The sequence below is a fragment of the Limanda limanda genome, chromosome 18, assembly GCF_963576545.1.
Source record: "Limanda limanda chromosome 18, fLimLim1.1, whole genome shotgun sequence".
Taxonomy (NCBI): Eukaryota; Metazoa; Chordata; class Actinopteri; order Pleuronectiformes; family Pleuronectidae; genus Limanda; species Limanda limanda.
This window is the reverse complement of record NC_083653.1, coordinates 6173116-6194407: the sequence shown is the minus strand read 5'-3', so window position 1 is coordinate 6194407 and position 21292 is coordinate 6173116. Positions and strand designations below refer to the sequence as shown.

General features: G+C 43.3%; 3 protein-coding genes across 4 annotated transcripts; all 3 read left to right on the top strand.

The window, feature by feature from the left end:
- Nucleotides 1–2912: 2912 nt before the first annotated feature.
- paplnb (papilin b, proteoglycan-like sulfated glycoprotein) lies at nucleotides 2913–6896 on the top strand. Its single transcript, XM_061092013.1, has 12 exons — nucleotides 2913–2969; nucleotides 3340–3449; nucleotides 3615–3675; nucleotides 3786–3888; nucleotides 4009–4139; nucleotides 4334–4651; nucleotides 4791–4967; nucleotides 5061–5211; nucleotides 5287–5370; nucleotides 5877–6033; nucleotides 6121–6199; nucleotides 6411–6896. The coding sequence occupies exons 1-12, from the start codon at nucleotides 2913–2915 to the stop codon at nucleotides 6699–6701; spliced, it is 1719 nt and encodes a 572-aa protein (XP_060947996.1). The 3' UTR covers nucleotides 6702–6896.
- Nucleotides 6897–7396: 500 nt separating this feature from the next.
- Nucleotides 7397–10206, top strand: erh (ERH mRNA splicing and mitosis factor). Its single transcript, XM_061091256.1, has 4 exons — nucleotides 7397–7504; nucleotides 7930–8017; nucleotides 8833–8953; nucleotides 9059–10206. The coding sequence occupies exons 1-4, from the start codon at nucleotides 7502–7504 to the stop codon at nucleotides 9159–9161; spliced, it is 315 nt and encodes a 104-aa protein (XP_060947239.1). The 5' UTR covers nucleotides 7397–7501; the 3' UTR covers nucleotides 9162–10206.
- A 302-nt stretch (nucleotides 10207–10508) lies between these two features.
- smek1 (SMEK homolog 1, suppressor of mek1 (Dictyostelium)) lies at nucleotides 10509–20999 on the top strand. 2 transcript variants are annotated; one of them, XM_061091182.1, is made up of 15 exons: nucleotides 10509–11600; nucleotides 11783–11838; nucleotides 11934–12032; nucleotides 12172–12789; nucleotides 14320–14397; nucleotides 14490–14606; nucleotides 16351–16467; nucleotides 16619–16750; nucleotides 17017–17119; nucleotides 17215–17373; nucleotides 17472–17641; nucleotides 18333–18472; nucleotides 19104–19294; nucleotides 19508–19722; nucleotides 19815–20999. In XM_061091182.1, the coding sequence occupies exons 1-15, from the start codon at nucleotides 11459–11461 to the stop codon at nucleotides 19941–19943; spliced, it is 2466 nt and encodes an 821-aa protein (XP_060947165.1). In that variant the 5' UTR covers nucleotides 10509–11458; the 3' UTR covers nucleotides 19944–20999. The 2 variants fall into 2 exon arrangements, with proteins under 2 accessions (XP_060947165.1, XP_060947164.1); XM_061091181.1 differs by having other exon boundaries at nucleotides 18330–18472.
- The last annotated feature ends 293 nt before the right edge of the window (nucleotides 21000–21292 follow it).

The window sequence follows — 21292 nt, the reverse complement described above, 5'->3', positions numbered from 1 at the left end:
CGTTATTTCCCATCAAATATAACTTGTTATAGCAGAACATGTTTCTGACGGGCAGACGGACCTCTCACACACCCATAAATATAGAAATACAAGGTTAAGGTATAAGTAAAGGTATTATAAATGTGTATTTGCAACAAATGGTTTAAAAAATGGTTATTTTTGATGTTACAATAAAGATAGACCTGCTTCACTTTCCCTTTTCACACTCGGTGAAAATTAGCAGAAGAGGAAAAGGGAAGCTGAAAATCATGTAGATCAGAGAGAGAGAGAGAGAGAGAGAGAGAGAGAGAGAGAGAGAGAGAGAGAGAGAGAGAGAGAGAGAGAGAGAGAGAGAGCGAGAGAGAGAGAGAGACAGAGAGAGAGAGAGAGAAAGAGAGAGAGTCAAGGCCACCCACATCCGACTCCTCGTGGACGGGGTTAATCTCTCTGCTCAGACAGCGTCAGTAGGTATGGGAGGAGGGAAGCCTCACGTAATCTGATGTCCCGCCTGCCGATCACCCCCGGCCAGCAATGGTCTGGACTGGGAAGGGTGAGCTGCCCTAACTGGATTACAGGACAATACGTCAGTGAAAGGGCACCTGGACACAGATACACACATATAGATACCCATGTACACACAGGTGCACAAGTGAAAGAGATTAGTCAGAGATGCGTTTTCTCCCTGTGCAAGGAGGTTGAACTCTTTACTCTCTGAGAAAAGGCCTCAGAGCTGCTCTGCATCTTGTTAATTTCTCCAGATCTTTGAATTCTCTTTTCCCTTTAACCTTCTACAGTCATCGGCTGCAGCAAACTGATTCCAGATTTCTGTTTTGCTGAAGTCTGACTTGAGCACCAGGTGTCTGAGGGCCTGCTACAGAAGATTGATGGAGACAGACCCAAAGCCAGACCCGGAGGCCGAGGAGCAGGTCCCGGACAACACTGTGGTTGAAGTTGTGGACACGTCCGGGTTCGAGGTGACGGCTGAGCGCCTGGAGCAGCTAATGAAGAACATGGAGGTTCTAATGTCGGATGTGGAGCAGCTGCGTGGCCACTGCAGCCAGCAGGCCACCGAGCTGATCCGCTCGGCCGTGGACCTGAGGCAGCAGCAGGAGGAGCTGCAGGAGAGCTACTCACAGCTGTCCCGGGAAATGCAGGAGATCACGGACACAGTGGACGACCTGTTCAACACCAAGAGCGCCTTCGAAGCAGAGGAGAAGCAAACAGAGGAGCTGAACCAGCAGCTCTGAGGGACAGGGGCAGACAGACTGATTGATGGGGTGTGGTTTTGGATTGGGGTGTGTGAGTGAACATTTGGAAGGAGTGAGTTTTGGAGGAGGTGTGTTACACAGAAGTTTTCATGGATTTGAATGAGACTTTTTAATGGAATTATATCAACGTGTGAAATTTGAAATTGTCTGACAACCATGCTCAACCTGGTAGAAATGCACGAGTCTGTATTACTGTGCTTAGGCCAGGAATTGAATACAATAAAACACCTCAAAAACAAAAATATTACTCATGATATTAAGTCAAGTCATGATAAAATAAATAAATATATCAGGATATATATTTCAAGTTTAGTGTTTTTTAAGTTGATTGTATTTATTTTTTCAGTAGTTTAAAATTAATTAAAAAGATATATGTTGGGTTCAAAAACACATTAAAACCAGTTAAATAAACCAGATTGAAGCATGTTACAACTGGTCAGAATCCAACTTTTCATTGGATAAAGTTAAATCTTCCCCTTTTTGGCATTGGTTTAATAAAACTCAAAGTTTATGAGCTTAACAAAGGTGTGATTTGTTGCATTACTTTAATACTAGATGATTGTGCAGTTGTCTTTAACACAGGGTGATCATGAGACTGTATAAACTTCGTGTCAGCAAATCATTTACTTGCATTTATGCTGTCATCAGTTTTATTTCCTGCACCTCTCACAAACACACACGTAGTTATTTCCACCCGGGCATTCTGCATTCATAACGACTAAAGTATATATTATGCTCTCGTCTGCCTTCTGGCAGAAGGAATGTTTCTTTCCACTGATTCCCGCTGGTATATCTTCCATATTCCCTTCCCGTGCTCAATTTTGGTTTCTCACTTAAAATAAATCTAAATGCATTCTTGGGGCGATGTTTACCTCCCACCAGCACAGGGTCTGTGTTTAGTGGTTACGAGACGTGCAAAGGGAACAATCAGTGGACGGCAATGTGAGCAAAAAAAACAATCAATCTTTCATCCTTGATCACATTTCAATGGTTTTCTTATGTGATAACATTCTGAGAAATTATTGCTTTCACCGTTTAAATTCATGTATGAAACCATTAAATTATGTGTGCTCTTCTTCTTCTTTAATGTTTACACTAGGACTGAAAAATAAAGAGTCGAATCAAAACTTCTAAAACTAAATAAATTCACAGCCCGAGGGTCTTAGCTTGAGACATTTGGTTCCACTGAGGAAATAACAGCTCATATTCATCTTCAAAAAAAGAAGTCAAAACCTTTTTGGAAGGGGAAAAAAAACCCAGTTTCCCTTCTGTGGTTGAAACCTGACACGTTATGGGGCTGAAGCGTGTGTGAGCTGTGGAGGTGAAGATATAAAACTGGGTGTCATTCAGTTCCCTTCACTCCTGAGGTGCACATCCTTCTGGACGACTGGTCGACCAGTTGGGAATTCACTTTGAGACGGTAAGAAAGATTATAATTCAGTCAGATTTATTATCAGCAGATTTTAACAATGCAGGTGAGGTGAAACACATTTAATGCATGTCTTAAACATTAAGAAAGAAATCACCTTTGGTATCAAGTGTGACCTGATACACATGCATGGAGGAATTGCACAGGCTTGATTCATATATAATATTTCTTGCACTGAAAGTTGAGTTATTTAGTTGCCATACATCTCATCAGTTCTGCAGTGGATCCTGGTGAACATGAAGATGCTGTTAATCCTTGGTCTCGTGCAGCTGCTGGCAGAACCTGCCTTCACTGTGAGTCTTTCATTTCTTCTGCTGAAAGTATTAATAATATTATATCATTTGCAGGTACATGTCAGTGCTTAAGTATGAATGGAAATGGCGAAGAACGCAAAGTACAGTACGTCCGGAAATCTCAACCTAAAAATACCAAGTGTTTGAGTGAAAGTATTGATGTTGTTTGTGTGTCAGGGAGCGGGTTTACAGAAGATGTTATTCAAAGTGTAGGCGGTGGTTTGTGGCCGAATGTTCCAGCTTCTATTTCGGTGTCTCCAGCATGCTCTTAGTATGTGCTTGTGGTTCACGGTTGGCTGTGAAATGATGTGTGAGAGCTCAGTGTTGTCCAGCAGCCAAGCGAGTGGGAGTTTCACTGTGTGTTTTTCAGGTGGCGCAGCCGACCCATGACTACTGGGGAGAGTTTGGAGCCTACGGGCCCTGCAGCCGCACCTGCGGCACAGGAGTCACCATGAGAACCAGGACATGCATCACATCCAGGTAGGACATGGAGTTACAGAGTCAGAATGGGACGATGGTCTCATGATCTGATCTGAAATAGGCTGAAAGTAACACAAAGCTTTTTGTTTTATATATACGCAACATTGATTTTATTGACCAATCAAGCCAAATATTTTAAACAACTCTTTTCTTTCTCTCTTGCAGAACAGACGGAGGACATAACTGCCTGGGATCATCCAAATCCTTCCGAACCTGCAACACACAAGTACTTATCCCAAAACTCATTTTTCATTTATCTTATTCATAAATGACATCAACCAACAACCTACACAAATGTATCATGCACCAGTAATCCAACATGTTGTGTGATTGTAGGCATGTCCGGCTGGGTCCAGGAACTTCAGGGAGGAGCAGTGCTCCCACTTCGACCGAGGGGACTTCCAGGGCAAACCCCGCACATGGGTCCCTTACTATGGAGGTTAAAGACCTGTTATTACACTGTACAATCACATTATCTAAATCTATGTGACATTAACATTTGGTTCTGAGCAGACAAACTACTTACAGAAAATAACTGATGGATGTTTTTATGTTCTAGCATCCAATGCATGTGAGCTGAACTGTGTCCCGAGAGGAGAGAACTTCTTCTATCGACACAGACCTGCAGTGGTGGATGGGACACCTTGTTACGTGGGCCGCACGGACATCTGTGTGGATGGCTCCTGCAGGGTGAGAGCAAAACGGAGATTCAAAGGTCGAATGTCAAGGTCATGAAACACAATATGTACCGAGATGAACTGGTTAGATTTCAATAACCTCAAGACTGTCACCTCTATGAATGTTTTCTTCCTCTGATCATTCACTTCATTTATCATTGAGTTGGTTTTCTGCAGACACAATCACAACCATGCATCTTCTGTCAGGTACTGAACCATGGAGAGTTCATGGGCTTGGATGAGGACATTAATTCTGTGCACTCGGCTGCTCCTGTCGCTGTCGCTCCTCATCCAAGTGAGACGCTCACGTACATCTACAAAACCGGCGTCTACGGCGAGTGCTCGGCCTCCTGCAGCGGAGGCATGCAGTGTCGCAGCGTGGAGTGCTGGGTTCAGGACCCGGTGAACCCCCGTGTGGTGGAGGCGACCCACTGCATCACCCAGCGCCTGCAGAGGCCTCAGAGTCAGCAGGCCTGCAACATGCAATCATGTTCTGCTGAGTACAGTGTCTCCAGCTTCAGTGTGGTTTGTACAATTCTACATTTTGTTGATCATACAGGCAGGAATATAAATTTGTATTCTGAAATCAAGCCCATAAGTCATCTTGATGCCCTTGATTTATGATGATACAAGATTCTAATATGTTGTTGCATATGATGGTCAGTGTTCAGTCACCTGTGGGGAAGGCCAGCAGACAAGGGAGGTGAACTGTGTGGGACCAAGCGGTGAACATCTGGGCGATCACTCCTGTAGTGGACTGGCACGACCTGCCACTACCCAGGCGTGCCGCAGACCTGCCTGCCACACTCGCATCACCTGGCACGTGACTGACTACGGGCTGGTACGTAAAGAGAAAAAAGTGTTTTCTACCACAAAGAAAAAAGCTTTTAAAGATCCTCATGCTTCCTCTGCCTCTCTTGTCTTGTGTCTGCAGTGCACTCGAAGCTGTGGTGGGGGTGTGAGGGACAGGAGGGTCGCCTGTTCGGATACAGATTTGAACCCGTACCCCGAAGCCCGGTGCGGATCAGTGAGCAGGCCTGTCTCTGTGGAGGCGTGCAACTCGCAGTCGTGCCCTGGAACACAAAGTAAGTCACATCCGAACTGTGTTAGTTTGATTACTTGTGTTTGTTTGTTGTTATTTAATGCAGTTTTGTCTTTAGGGGTCCCAAGTGTGCAGGATCCCAGGAGACATGAGAGCACCATGAGAGGATTTGTTCCCCTTGTTCCATCAGGAGACCCCTCAGGTATGAAGCCAAGGATGAAGCTTCATTCTCTGTCTTTACGTGTTTGAACATGCATTTAATCTACATGTGTATAAACGTATGTGTATGATCTGCCAAGAATTTTCAGAGTGAATGTGCAACCGCCTATTTAAGATGAGTCATCACTTTAAAACAGGTGATTTTGGAATGAATGCCTCCTTGGGCTAATAAAAAATAAAACTGTCTTCACACCATTGTACCTGCTGAGACAATGAATGCTCTGTTTTCTCTTATTCACAAACACAAAGCCCAAACTGTTTCTGTACTACCTCATTATTGAAGACCATATTTAGATGATTAAATGCATGATACAGCAATAACCTTAACTGTTGCTACATATTTTAAGAGTTAGTAAAGCCATGACACCATAGAAAATAACTGAAACCACTAAATCATGTCCCAGATGGATCAGAAAGAACATATAAAACATGCCATGGACAGGTTCTGATCAGTAGCAGTATGTTTTACCACGTCTTTGTGTTCTTTAGCTACTGGATCTCAAACAATCACTACCTACGAACTCAACCCGTCCGTGGTCAGCCCTCACTGTGCTCAGTCTTCTTATGGCTGCTGTCCTGATGGCCACACCTCTGCTACCGGACCCAGGAACCAGGGCTGCACCCAGGATGACTGTGTTCGCACCAGGTAATAAAAACCAACATGTGACAAAAATGTAATTGATAAATGGATGGAATAAAGAATTCTGATAAAGAATACAAATATCTTCTTTAGGTATGGCTGTTGTTTGGATGGAGTGACTCAAGCTCAAGGATTTGGAAGAGCTGGATGTCCTGAGTACCAGACAACTGTGGTATGAATCACATCTGTTCCTCAACTTGTTTGAATAAACTTATTAAAGCTGTTGAATAATGCAAATTTATTGGTTTACTGATTTTGCAGAACAAAACTAAATCACTTGAGCAGAACGGAGCATCTACAGTCTCTTTACCTGTTATCAGTTTGCTTGTGTTAATTCTTAAACAGCTACAGTTTCCTTAAAGATTTCTTTCCACCTTGTTCAGGATCGCTCACTATCACCCCCTGCCGCTCCGTCCCCTGGGACGGTGTGCTCCCTGCCTCGAGATGAGGGCATATGTGACACCTGGAAGGTTCGGTTCTACTATGACTCAGGCAGCGGTAGATGCACTGAGTTCTGGTACGGAAGCTGTCAGGGTAATGCCAACAACTTTGTGTCCCTGGAGGCGTGCCAGAGAGAGTGTGGGCATGTGGTGAGGGGGCCCCCCCCTCCACCTCGAGCAGAGTACGCCCCGAGGAGAGCCTTACTCATGGTTGCACTTACAGCCAGGGCATAACCATGTACACATCTGATACCTGCAGCACGTTTAGGATGACTAGATTGTCCTCGTTATGATGCAATTTGTATACGTATATACTATATATTTACTAAGACACACATTAATATGTACTGTGAAACTTCAACCACATCCCACATTTAATTTAAACATCAGAAATAAATTTAAAAATGATCTAGATACACTCAGATTATAACAGATACAATCCCAGCTCCTGAGCTTGAATTAATTTTATTATTTTATTAATGGCATTTTGTTTGTAACACTCATTTGTGTTTTCCCTGAATTGTTCAGAGTAAAATAGAATTGTGTCATGATGAAAGTTAAATCATGAACCTAATAAAATTTCCAGATGTAAAAAATAAGTTGGTGTGTTTATCTGTCTTTCTAATTTGTCTTGCAATGTTTCTGAAAGTGCACTTTACTTTACTTTGACACCCGTTGAATTTCAAAACAAAACTCAACTATAAAATGTTGTGATGTAACTAACTACACACAATTTACGAGATCACTACTTTCAAGGTACTGACTTAAATACTTTTTCCACAAAAGACAAAATGATTTCTAGAAACAAAGAATAAGATTCATCCAGCAGCGTTCGTGCTGGACGCTTTATTTTGAAACCAGTACTTTATTTTGAAGGCTCTTCACTCTACAACCGGAAGCAGACGTATTTCATTTCCTGTGAATATTTCTGCACAAACAGCTGCATCGCACAGGGGATTGTGAAGCAACAAACTGCGATTTTCGTGCAGTTTTCCATCTCGATTACGTAGAAACAGTCTCCGGTCAATACAAACATGGTGAGTCTGTTCTGTTTAACGATTAAATAGCAGGAAAAGCTCCGTAGTAGCCACGTTAGCTGCTTTTTTAATTCAGCGCAGCTAAGCTAACAAGGTCCGATGCTAATGTCTACTCCTCCGTCAAACAGGGGTTTTCTCCCATTTGCTCTGTTGCTATAGTCACCAGGTTTCAACATTAGGTCCCAATGAACGTCTATGTGTCTGTCGAGTCTGAAAATTATTTAAGATTGTGGGATATTTGTTCATTTTCATTCACTTAGGTTACGTTTCAGTGTTGCTATATAACCAGCGTTTACCTCCTGGTTCGAAATCTGTGTGTTAGAGACACAGAAACTCAGCATCCACTGCACATCTCTTTGAGTTTGGACTGACAAAGATTTGTTTCCTGATTGTGTGAATTAAACATTGTTAATTATTTTTTACAGTCGCACACAATTTTGCTCGTCCAGCCCACCAAGAGACCAGAGGGCCGCACATACGCTGACTACGAGTCCGTGAATGAATGTATGGAAGGTGAGTCTGCAGATGCTTTAAAGTGCCTTTCAGTCCTACATCTCTTTGCTTTTGTGTCATTACATTTGGTTTAATCTGTTATTTAATAGTCCCCATTTAGCTTAAAGCGTGGTATTGGCCTAATGTCACAACTGAGGTTCTAGTCATAATAACCTCTATGTATATGGCACCTTTCAAAACAGTTACTTGCTTTGCAGGTTAAAAAGGGAAATTGAAAGCAAACAGTTGAAAAGCAAACGATAAACTGTTTAAAAGAAATGACAACAGATGCAGAAATGATAAAATGTTACACGTGAGCAAACAGCAGGAACAAGATTAAATAAAACATTATAAAATGTTTTGAATAGATGAGAAGTTCAAAACTAGAAGAAAGCCGGTAAATACAAATTTGTCTTTAAGAGAGATCTGAAAGATAAGGAGTTTTTCAGATGGATCTCCTCGGCCAAAGGATGTGAGTCCTGACAGAAAAGGCCCCTGCTTCTTTGGGCCTCAGGCTCGTTTAGTATCATACAAATACTTAAAACATAACATTTTACTTTATATTTCTCATTTGGGATGTGTAGCAACGTAGATGCGTTCTAATACTTCTAATAATAGATGACAAGGGTAAACCTTATATTTAGTGTGTGTGACGAGTCAAAATGCCTGATGGGGATTGTTTCATATTAAAACATGGTTTTGAATTAAAATTGTATCTTTGTGAACCTAGTGTGAATTCACTCTCCTTACTCCCTGCTGTTCGCCATTTTGTTTTGATGCACACTGTTGGGAACGTTTTTTGAATCTGTTCCCTTTGTTCCGCATCCCTCATCCAGGTGTGTGCAAAATGTATGAAGAGCATCTGAAGAGGATGAATCCAAACAGTCCATCGATCACTTACGACATCAGTCAGCTGTTTGACTTCATCGACGACTTGGCCGATCTTAGCTGTCTTGTGTAAGTTTTGCTCTTTTCGGCGCACCGCCAGTATTTGGATCAGCATATTTGCATTGGGTGTGTTGATCACTTCCAGTAAACAAATCGTTTTCAATTTCCATACAGGTACAGAGCTGACACCCAGACATACCAACCATACAACAAAGACTGGATCAAGGAGAAGATTTATGTCCTGCTGCGACGTCAGGCTCAGCAGGCGGCAAAGTAAAAGCGTCAGTGACAGGTTGTCCTGCTTCACACACCTGGAAGGAGTTTACACTGCACTACATTTCCACAGCATCTTATAGATCTGTGTATATGGACAACATCGTCAGTTTGATAAGGGGTGGGTTTTCACGTTATACTATACATTGGAAAAGGATCTGGTTTCAAAAATTGAGTAATTTGGGCTTTATATGAAATGGAGTGGTGCCCGGCAGCATACCGATGTCTGTTACATCAAGAGGAGAGAGGTGTTGATGGCTGCAGGTTGGAGTGGGCGATCTAACGATTTATATCATGATCCATCTTAAGATGTCCTCTTGCTCTACCCTAACAACATTGATCCATGCAATGTTTACAAACCAACGGCTACGAGATGGCTCTACTATTATATCACGTATGGTCCCATTCATGAACTGTTTTAACGTATGCTAGCAAATGGACATTTGTAGTGTAGCGGTAACAGCTGGGTCTTCTGGAGGTTATACAACAAATTGATTCAACCAACTTTAAAGGAATCAAAGGAACATGTCAATAGTTTACAACCCCGCTTAACAAGTTCCTGAAAGAGACGGTTATCACAGAACAAACCATCATGCATTGTGATCGTGTGTCAAAAATGAAATTCATGATATGATTATTTGGAAGATCGCCCACAACTATCTGCAAGGACTAACTTATTGATGGAGAGGGATCCCTGACTGGAGAAGTGCTCCACAGGCTAGATGGGGCGAAAAAACTTTGTGATCATCAAATGTTAGGAGTGTGATTTCAGTTTTACTTATTACTTATATGACTTGTTTTTTTAAATATACACCCTTTCTGGGCAGTTGGATTTTGAACATGCAGTGGATTTTTTAATGCAGGTGATGTATTTTTTTTTTTTTACCAGTAACTTTCCACATACTCTACTATTAATTTAACTGATCACAGACTGTTTTTTTTTCTTCCATATTTCTTGTTATTGTTACCATAGCCTACGATCATTTTGTAAAATGCTTACGTTTTGTTTTGCATAGATCTCAACTACCCCTGTTGTTGTTGTTTAAGTTTGATTCAAATAAAATAAACTATTGTTTTTCTGACCAGTGTCTCCCACCACTTTCCTGATTAAAACCCAGGTTTTATTTGCTTGTGCATGAGATGTGAATGCACGCATATGTCAAACAGTTTGTTGAGATCATGCACACACGAGGACATGATGGTTATTTATATTAAATTGATAGTTTTTGAACAATATTGGATGTTGCAGGAGCCAGAAATCGAGATTCTCGGTGTGTTACTGTCTCTTTAAATGTGGCTGGCTGCCCTGTTGTTGCTGTGCGGGAAACCCCGTACCGACTGTGAAGGGACCCAAGATGGCTGACTACTCACAGGGGGGGGAACAGCTAGCAATTATCTGAGCCGTCGGGGAATGAATGGCAAATAGCGCTGCACCGTCGGGCGTAACCTCGGAGTAACCGCACGGCAGCACGTTTCCTGGCTCGCACGGTAGTTCGGGATGCACGGAACCCGGTGCGGGGAGGGTGGGCTCTCCGCGGCCCCGAGCCAGAACATGGCGGAACACTTGGGGCAGGAATAGCGGCTAACGGCTAGCTAGCTTAGCTTGGACGTATTATTCAGACAGGGGGGGAGGTGGGAACAGCGGCGCGGGAAGTGAAACACGGTGTCCGCGGTTGTGTGAAGTAGTGTTCCCGGTGCACAGCGTTGTGTTGTTGTTGTGAAACGTCGGGACATGTGGAAGCGTAGCGAAGGCAGCTAGCGCGACAGCTAACTCGGTAGGAGTGCTAGCTAGCATACCCTAGCTAACGTTGCCCTCCAGCGTACACACTGTACTAACGGGCAGGGCTGGGAGCTGTGGGAACCAGCGGTGGTTTATTGTGAATACTGCTCCCTCGGCGCTGTGTTGTGTCTTTTGTATTGTACTGGTTGCCAGTCGTTGTTTGGACTATTAACACGTAGCAACCGTCAGTGCCCCGAGTCCGTCGTTAGCTCGCTGCAACAGTCCGTGGGTCTCCCGGGCGAGAGACAAGTTTACAACGGCCCCAGGGACGTTGTGACCCGGGGGGACGCTTCCTGGTTCCTCGTCCCGGACTTTGGAATACACCCAACACGGGCTGGGTGAACCTTCGAGCGGAGAGCCAAGCGCTGCGTTGTAGAGGTGAAAGGAGGGGAGGGTGGAGGTGGAAGTGAAGTTGTGGTGTTACTAGGCGAGGCGGCGGACACCCCTGTGAGACAAAGCCGAGAAGGAAGGTCCGGGAGGGGGACACCCGGCCACCACCACCACCACCACCACCTGCCAGGATGACGGACACCCGGCGAAGAGTCAAAGTCTACACCCTCAACGAGGACCGACAGTGGGACGACCGCGGGACCGGACACGTCTCCTCGGCCTATGTGGAGCGATTGAAAGGGACGTCCCTGCTGGTGCGAGCAGAGAGCGATGGTACGTGTGTAGTTGTGGGTTATTATGTCAACAATAACTTCCACATGTATTCCCTCAGTTGTAACCACTGATGCAACCCTCATTTGTATGCAACACACACACACACAGACACACTACAACCCGTCCTCCTCGTTTCAGCCCTGTTCATAATAACCCTTATAATCTCTTTTTCCACCTGACAGGTTCCCTACTGCTGGAGTCCAAAATCAACCCGAACACAGCTTACCAGAAACAGCAGGTCAGTGTTGTGTGTTGTCAATGGCGCGTTGTGTGTAAGATTTGGATTTCCCTTCTGTGATTGTAAAGTGTCTTTTTGTTTTCCCGCTTCCAAAGGACACGTTGATAGTGTGGTCGGAGGCAGAGAATTACGATCTGGCGCTCAGCTTCCAAGAGAAGGCTGGCTGTGATGAAATCTGGGAGAAAATATGCCAGGTAAGTGCCCCAGTCTGTGCGTGGGTGTGTGTTTGTCTGCTCCATCTGCGTGTGCGTTTAATATTACACGTGGTGGGTGGTTGTGTTGCTAGTGTCTGCAACTGCAGTGCTTACGTTCTCTGTTTGTCTCGCCGCTCAGGTGCAGGGGAAAGACCCGTCCGTGGACATCACCCAGGATGTAGTGGACGAGTCGGAGGAGGAGCGCTTCGATGACATGTCGTCGCCGGGTCTGGAGTTGCCCCCGTGTGAACTGAACCGCTTGGAGGACCTCGCCGAGATGGTGGCCTCCTCGCTCCCGTCGCCGCTGCGGCGCGAGAAGCTGGCACTCGCCGTGGAGAACGAGGGCTACATCCGCAAAATCCTGGAACTGTTCCGCGTGTGTGAGGACGAAGAGAATCGAGAGGGACTGCACCACCTCTACGAGATCATCAAAGGCATCTTCCTGCTCAATCGCACGGCGCTCTTCGAGGTTATGTTCTCCGAGGAGTGCATCATGGACGTCATTGGCTGTCTGGAGTTTGACCCGGCGCTCCCGCAGCCACGGCGGCATCGAGAGTTTCTCACTAAGACCGCTCGCTTTAAGGAGGTGATCCCCATCTCCGATCCCGAACTGCGTCAGAAAATACACCAGACATATCGGGTGCAGTATATTCAGGACATGGTGCTGCCCACGCCCTCTGTATTTGAGGAAAACATGCTGTCCACCCTGCACTCCTTCATCTTCTTCAACAAGGTGGAGATTGTGGGCATGCTACAGGTGAGAGAGGCAGACACATGTGTTGCCAGTTACATGTTTGTGTCACCAGTGTTTTCACTTAGTTGTGTGTATGCACCACATTTTAACTCTTACATCTTTACTCAAAGCAAAGGCTTGTGATACACATTTATATTACCTCGATACTAAGAACCTTTCCAGACAATCCTGTCATAACATCAGAATGCACACATAATAGAATATCATTTGAAAACAGTGGTTATGCAGTGATAACTGTAAATTACAGTAATTGTAGGATTGTACAAAGGTTTTTTTATTTTTGGCTGATTGTGCTTTACCCAGTCTGAGTTTGTCTGCTAGTCTTTTATGGTCATGTGACCTTTGTGTTTTTGTACTGTGTCAACTCAGCAGTGTTTATGTATGGCCGTCTCCATAGAGATGGAGAAGTGTTGTGTAAATCAGTTATGCTGTGGTAGAGGAAACTGGCACGCTGTTGACTCTGGTACACTGTGTAGTTGTAAAGTCAAACACAAACTGGTGCCGACCTTCCTCACCAAGAAGCTGCAGTTTTATTAAGCCAAAATTAACTATTTAAAATAACACTTGATATTCTGGATTATAGATATCCCTGAATGCTACTCAGTTATCAGTTCAAAGCATTTTTTTGGTACATGATCTATCATCTATATACAGCACATTTTTCTGCTTTTCGTTTAGACATAACGGTAAATAAATGTGTGTTTAATTAGGGCCCGAGCACTGACCTGACAGGTGAGGCCCTATTGAAATTGTAAGGATTATTATTATTATTATTATTCAGGCAAATGAATTGGCTTTTTGAGGGCTTTACCATGCTCAAATTCTTACCAGAATTTTCAATGGGTGTCGCATAATGGCTCAATGGTGCCCCCCGAGACCCCCGGAACGTGTTCACATTGACCGGTCTTCACAAAAATCGATATACAGGTGATTCATAACCAGATAAGCAAAAAAGTCGTAGGTGCAATTGGAAAAACACCACAGGAAGCCTGCTATTCTGCATTAAGGGGCCATTTTGGCCATATTCCACATTTTTACTTTGATGTACTTGTACCAGGGCTTTCATCGGCTCAACTTCAAATTGAGATGAGTGTCATCAGAACAAGACGGAGATTAAACGTTATTACCAGATCAATTTTTCGTCACACGTGTGACGTCAAAGTTTGATTACATGCCAAGGAAACACGATGTTCTCTAACACGGACATACATGGACCATGAATCCTTTTATGCTGAGCCGTAAACAAACAAACTCCACTCCTGCAGTGTCAGTGGTCAAAGATCAAAGGAATCTTTATGTCTTGTTTCTGGATGTATATTGAATGTGAAATGTGTTTATAACAAATAATGTCGCACTATAATTGGCTTTTAAATCCGTTTTGTGTAAATATGGTGACTGCTTCTTTTGTTTCCTGATTATTACTTTGCTGTAGTGAGTTTGGTTGAGTGTACCACTAGCCGTAGAACACTAACCTCTTTATTTAAAAGATGCATTCCGACTTGATACTCAACTCCTCTTTTATTTTGCTGCCAGGACGATGAGAAGTTTCTGACAGACCTCTTTGCACAGCTAACAGATGAGGCTACTGATGACGACAAAAGACACGAGCTGGTATGCCACGTCGAGACAGATTACCTGTCAAGTTATAATGATGTTTCTCCTTGTCCTTTTAATTCATGGAGCCGTGTTTGTTTGTCTTACAGGTGAACTTCCTTAAAGAGTTCTGTGCATTCTCACAAACGTTACAACCTCAAAACAGAGACGCCTTCTTCAAGACATTGTCGAACATGGGCATTTTACCTGCACTAGAGGTCATACTGGTGAGTGCTGCACTCTCAAATTTGGAATTGTGTTTGTTGTGCAGTGCTTAGACATACAAGGAATTTGGTGTTAGCTTTTGATCCTTTTATGCATTCATGAAAGTTAAAGCTAAAAGGTGAGAGGTGTTGGCAGCATGTATTTAAAACTATGCCTCTGTTCCATACAAGCTATTTTGTTGCCAGGGGTTGTGCACAGAAAAAAAACACCCTGCGGGGGAAGCAAAATCAGACTCTCTGTGGTATTTATTCGCCTGTGTTGTGACTAAGGAGCCAGTTATGTGATTTGCATATTTTTGTGTGCAGCTCTTGTTTTGCTTTAAAAGCCATTCCTGTTTCAGCTTTAGACATGACATGGCATTTTTTCTATAGCAAGTCGAGCAAACTCATAAAACAAACCAAATATTAGTTTTTTCTTTATAGGATTAAACCTTAAAGCTTGCCATACATCAGGCATCTATAAGTTCAAGTAGCTGCGGGCTGACATGGCATTTGAAGACACATTTGCCATACACATGCTATTATTCGTCTTTGAGCTGTTAGTGCGTGAGGTTATAACCTGAAAATAATGTTTTTTTAGTATTCACCACGTTTCATTCAAGGATCTTTCATATTACTGATCACAGATCAGCAGAATTCACTCTCAAATTCTAATGTGGACAGATTGTGTCACATGCTGAACACCACAATGGTCGACTTTATTTACAGCTTATTCAGTTTTGATTTATAGTTTCAACAACACAACAGTGACACCCAAAACACATTAAGTGCATAACAAGGGTTAGGGCCTGAGCACTGACCTGACAGGTGAGGCCCTATTGAAATTGTAAGGATTATTATTATTGTTATTCAGGCAAATGAATTGGCTTTTTGAGGGCTTTAACATGCTCAAATTCTTACAAAAATTTGCAGAAAGTGGTGAAAATGTATGTATTCTGGAGGAATTTTCAATGGGTGTCACAAAATGTCTCAATGGTGCCGCCCGAGACCCCCGGAACGTGTTCACATTGACCGATCTTCACAAAAATCGATACGCAGGTGTATCATGACCAGACAAACAAAAACGTCTTTAGGTGCAATTGGAAAAACCCAACAGGAAGCCTGCTATTTTGCATTTAGTGGCCATTTTGGCCATATTCCACATTTTTACTTGGAGGTACTTGTACCAGGGCTTTCATCAGACCGACTTCAAATTGAGATGAGTGTCATCGCAACAAGACGGAGATTAAAAGTTATTCACAGATCACACGGTGTGACGTCAAAGTTTGATTACATGCCAATAAAACACAATGTTCTGTAACGCGGGCATACATGGACCATGAATCCTTTGATGCTGAGCCTCCAGAACTCCACTCCTGCAGTGTCAGTCATCATAGATCAAAGGAAATTTATGTCTTGCAAAGGTCACGTCTCTTTCTCTCTCAGAACTGGTTTTGTTTTTATTTGGACATTTTCAGTCCCAGTTTTACTTTTAAGCTGAAATCTTTGCAGGGTAAAACATCTAATCAAACTAAGCACCTAATAGTAAGTAGATGATTGACGCATATTTAGTTGAAGTGTGTACTTGCTACTTCGAACACGTGTACAGGATTTACACGCATTTGTGAGAATAACACCTATTTCTCACTGGTTTTGACTCACTCGTAGACATCAACAAAGAAGAAAGAGAAAATAATCTGAAGGTGATAAACTGATCCAGCGTCCCTTTCTGACAATAGTGTCTGTTCCCATGTTGTTTTCAAAACAGGGAATGGATGATGTTCAGGTGCGTGGGGCGGCCACAGATATCTTCTCTTATCTGGTGGAGTACAACCCCTCCATGGTACGAGAGTTCGTCATGCAGGAATCTCAGCAGAATGATGATGTAAGTACATGAACAAAATTAAATGGGTGTTCTCCAGCCTTTCAGCAGAGTGTTAACATGCATCCAGTGTTTTGATATTGACCAATGAGCATGATATGCATTCAGGATAAAGAGGTGTTCTGTCACTCATTGTGATTCGTTGCCCCATCAGGACATCCTGTTGATCAACCTGATCATTGAACACATGATCTGTGACACAGACCCAGAACTAGGGGGGGCAGTGCAGCTGATGGGCCTACTGAGGACTCTGGTGGACCCCGACAATATGCTGGCTACGGCAAATGTGAGTTCGCATTCTGACTCTATTGGTCCTGTAATTTCAAAATTGAAGACACAGAGAATCCAAGAGTCCCACAGTCACGTCTGTTCATACAGAGTAGAAGAATGAGATCCGGGTCAATATTGGGTGAATTGACCAAAGTTCAGATACAGTGGTCAAATCAGAATAAAAATAAATAAATCCAAACCGGATCATCTTCAGTTTTCTGCAAATCAAGTTTCTCTCTAGTAAATGAAAATGTTTATATCTATCTTTTCGTCTTTTCCCAGAAAACTGAGAAGACCGAGTTCCTGAGCTTCTTCTACAAGCACTGTATGCACGTCCTCTCGGCTCCACTACTGGCCAACACCACGGAGGAAAAACCCAGCAAAGGTATTGAACATCTTTTTGGATACATGTGTGATTTTTATTGTTCAAACTTTGTCAACAAGTATTTTACTTAGTCACCATCTTTCTTTTACGTTCAGACGACTTTCAAACATCCCAGTTGCTGGCGTTGATTCTGGAGCTGTTGACGTTCTGTGTGGAGCATCACACCTATCACATCAAGAACTATATCATCAACAAGGACGTTCTCAGGAGGGTTCTGGTGCTCACTGGGTCTCAGCATGCGTTCCTGGCCCTATGTGAGTCCACAGCTTTAACTCTTGGTTCCCAACTCAGACAGACCCACCACTTTAAAAAGTTAGGCGCTCAATATTGATCTCTATTCCCGTATAACCAGGTGCCCTGCGCTTCATGCGGAGGATCATTGGTCTGAAGGATGAATTCTACAATCGCTACATCATGAGGAACTTTCTTTTTGAGCCCGTCATCAAGGCCTTCCTCAACAATGGATCCCGCTACAATCTCATGAACTCTGCGATCATTGAGATGTTTGAGTATGTCCGTGTGGTGAGTATTACCTGAACCTGGCTGTTTCATTTCAGTCTTTGTTGAATAATTTTTTTCTGCGATGATTGCAGTGACCTTTCTGCCAATTTTAACTTTTTAATATATCAGAAAAAGCTTCAAAAGTCAAAGGAAAATCTTTCACACAAATACCTGACAGCAAATCTGAGATGGGAACATAAGTTCTTGTTATTGACAGTGAAACCTCAGAGCCACAGAAGTTTGCTGTTCACAATCAAACCTTAGCATCGTTGCAGCTGCTCCATCAATTCTACCTTAGTTGTCCTTCCTGTAGCGGATTTTCTTTCCTGTTCTGTTGCTAGTTGAGCTTCTTGTCAAACCTGTGTAACATAGAACCTTTTAACTTCAGTCCTGTATTTGTTTCTACGCGTTTCCATTTTAGCAAATGATCAGTTATTCTGAATATCCAGCAAGAAGCAGTACATACAATTTTATTCTAAATATAAACTGACAACATCCTGAAAAGTTATTGATCGTGTTTAACTTGTTTGGTTTGGTCTCCCCCTCTTGTGCTCATTTCCTCCATCCTTCATTCCTCCTCTGCTCTATACTCTCAACTACCATCATCTTTTTCGTCACTTTCACACTTTTACCCGCATTTCCCTCTCTGCTCTATCATTACACTCGTTCCTCTCTCTCTGTCCCTCACTCTCTCTCCCATTGCTCCTAGGAGGATGTGAAGTCTCTCACCGCTCATATAGTTGAGAACTACTGGAAAGCTCTGGAAGACGTCGACTATGTCCAGACGTTCAAGGGCCTGAAGCTGCGGTATGAACAGCAGCGAGAGAGACAAGACAACCCCAAACTGGATAGGTGAGAAAACCAAGGCTGCAACACGACTACTATTACAGCTACTATTACACTGTCACTGATGATTTAAAGAGGGAGACAATCCTCTGTCTGATGGTGTGTCTCCATATAAAAGGAAGTAGTAAAGTTAAGTGTCTTCTTTCACAGATTTTTTTCTTTTTAAATATTGCATGTGCACTGCACTGACTGTATAAAAGCAAATGTTGTGTTACCGGTTTCTCATCTTAACACAACGAGCCCTCTGTTAATAACTGCTTAGATTGAGCAATATACCACTTACATGTCAATGTGTATTTTTTAGCTTTACACTGCTTCTGATTGTTGTTAATCATTTGCAGTTCTCAGGAATAGTTGAAGTTCATCTTAATCTTGTAGCAGCTCTTCACTGACCTTTAGTTCACAGTTAAAATATCCTCAGCTGTATTACATCATACGTCTGTAGGGCAACAGTGACATCAGAATGAATGAATGAATTGGCTTTACAGTACATGTGTGTAGATAATATACTACGCCTATGCACTAAAGTCACAAATAATAACTCTTATAACCAGGGTCATAAGAGTACATTTCAGGATATTTGACACTTAAGTGTATTTTCTGTTTTAACCACTGAGCCGTGCCTTGTCCTCTGCAGCATGCGCTCCATCCTGCGGAACCATCGCTTCCGTCGTGATGCACGGACGCTGGAGGATGAAGAGGAGATGTGGTTCAACACAGATGAGGACGACCTGGAGGACAATGAGGCGGTGGTTCCTCCCTCTGACAAGATGAAGAGCGAGGAAGACCTCATGGAACCTATAAGCAAATTCATGGAGAGAAAGAAATGTACGTTTTGGAAAGCAGTGGTTTCCACTGTAGATTTTTATTTTACTCAAAAAGAAGTTACATGAAAGATCAGGGAAGAATTGATGTCTGTGCCATTTACGTGTTTGCATCGGGATTCCATTAGAACAGAGACAAGGCAAGATTAGAGGATAAAGAAAAGCTTATAGCAAACTAAAATCTATTTTGTCTCTTGTCTTTTCCCTCTGACCACAGTGAAAGACCCAGACGACAAAGACGTTCTGGGGAAGTCGAGCTTGTCAGGTCGACAGAGTCCCAGCTTCAAACTCTCCTTCTCTGGCTCAACTAAAACCAGCCTATCCAGCCCCCCCTCATCTGCCTCGCTGAACCCAGGTTCTCCGGGATCACCGGGGTCACCGGGCTCAGGAGTGCGCACCTCACCACCCCCCACCACAGCAGTAACCACAAAGGTACAAATAAGCTAGATTGCATAATTTCAGATTAGTTTAATGAGCGCTGAATGAAAGATGAATGGACTTATTCTGTGTCTTGTCTTCCTCAGGGAGGTTTAGTGGGACTGGTTGATTATCCTGATGATGACGACGACGAGGAAGAAGAGGAGGAGGAGGAAGATGCGGACAGTAAAGGGGAACCCCTGCCCCCTTCGAAGAAGCCCAAACTGAGCTCCTAAAAGAAGCATCGCCGTCTCAGCTTGTTCTCTGCTCAGACAGTTCCAGTGCATAGACTTTACACAAGAATGATCAAACTTGTAAACAAATTGAATGAATGAATGCAAAGCGCCCCTCTCCGTCAGCGGGCGGCCACAGAGGAGCAGACTGTGAAGGGATTCGGAGCCTCCTCAGTTCAGCCCCAAGACTCGTTCATACAAGTGCCAATCGGGAGACCAGGAGTGGGTAAAAAAAAAACAAAGTCTGAAAAGTGGAACAGGCCAGTGAAAGTTGGGGGGGAAAGTTCGGACTCGGACAGTACGGAACATGTTGGACTTTGACAACTCAGCAACTGGAGGAAAAGACCACACACGGAACAAGTACAAGCAGAATGAAGCCCCAGAGAGCTCACAGGCTCGGACCATAACCCACTGCTCCCCCCCCCCCCGCCCCCCACTCAGGGAAGGACATCACAGTGGCCCAGACGGGTCGGCCAATTCAGACCCAGAACCACAACTAACACCCCACCCCCCCTCCCCAGAATCCTTTCTACTTCTTTTCTCCTCTGCTCTCTTCTTCGTCTGTTTGCTTTCGGTCCCCGCCCCCTTTTTTTAAGTTAGTATATAGGACCAGACGGGAGGCGGCATGTGGCAAAGAGCTGTCCTTGTTGTCGTTTGATGATGTCATCAGTGTCGTTGTTCCTCAGCGGACGTTCTTTCTGACTAGAAAAAAGCCAGCAGTTTCAGTTTTCCTGTTTTTTTTTCTTCTCTATTTGTCTCTGTCTTTCTCCTGTTTTTTGTAAATGATAACAAAAAAGACCTGCCTTTAAATGTTCAGGACGTTTTCAGTCACACTTGAACAGGTTTTTAAAGACCTCAGTAGGTGAGCTAGTTTTACCCTTTTTGCCCTTTGAAACTGCAGATTTTTTGGAGAATTTGTAATCCCGTCTTGATTAAAGATTGAGTGGAATTCTAGATGTGATGAATTTTGTCATATCTTCTCATTTTTTTTTCCTTTTCCATGAGTGTACACTTAGTTGTTCAGAATATTTGGGACCATTAAAATGATCTTTGCTGTAAGTCGTCCTACTGCCCTTTGTCCTAATAACTCAAGTGTTTGTCTGCTGCCTTTTACTTTAACCAGTGGTTTCCTTTGTCGGGTTGACACTGCATCAGTCATACAATGACCAGGTTTAACATGGTTCCACTAAACATCACATTGTTAAAACTGAAGCCTGTGATTCTTCTGTCTAAACAGGAAACATTTGAGCAGTGACTTGGAAAGTGCTCTTTTATTTTTTTGAACATTTGATTCTACAGGATGGAGCAATGTCGGTATTTTCTATGACCAAGTAGTTTTGTGAAACCAAGCA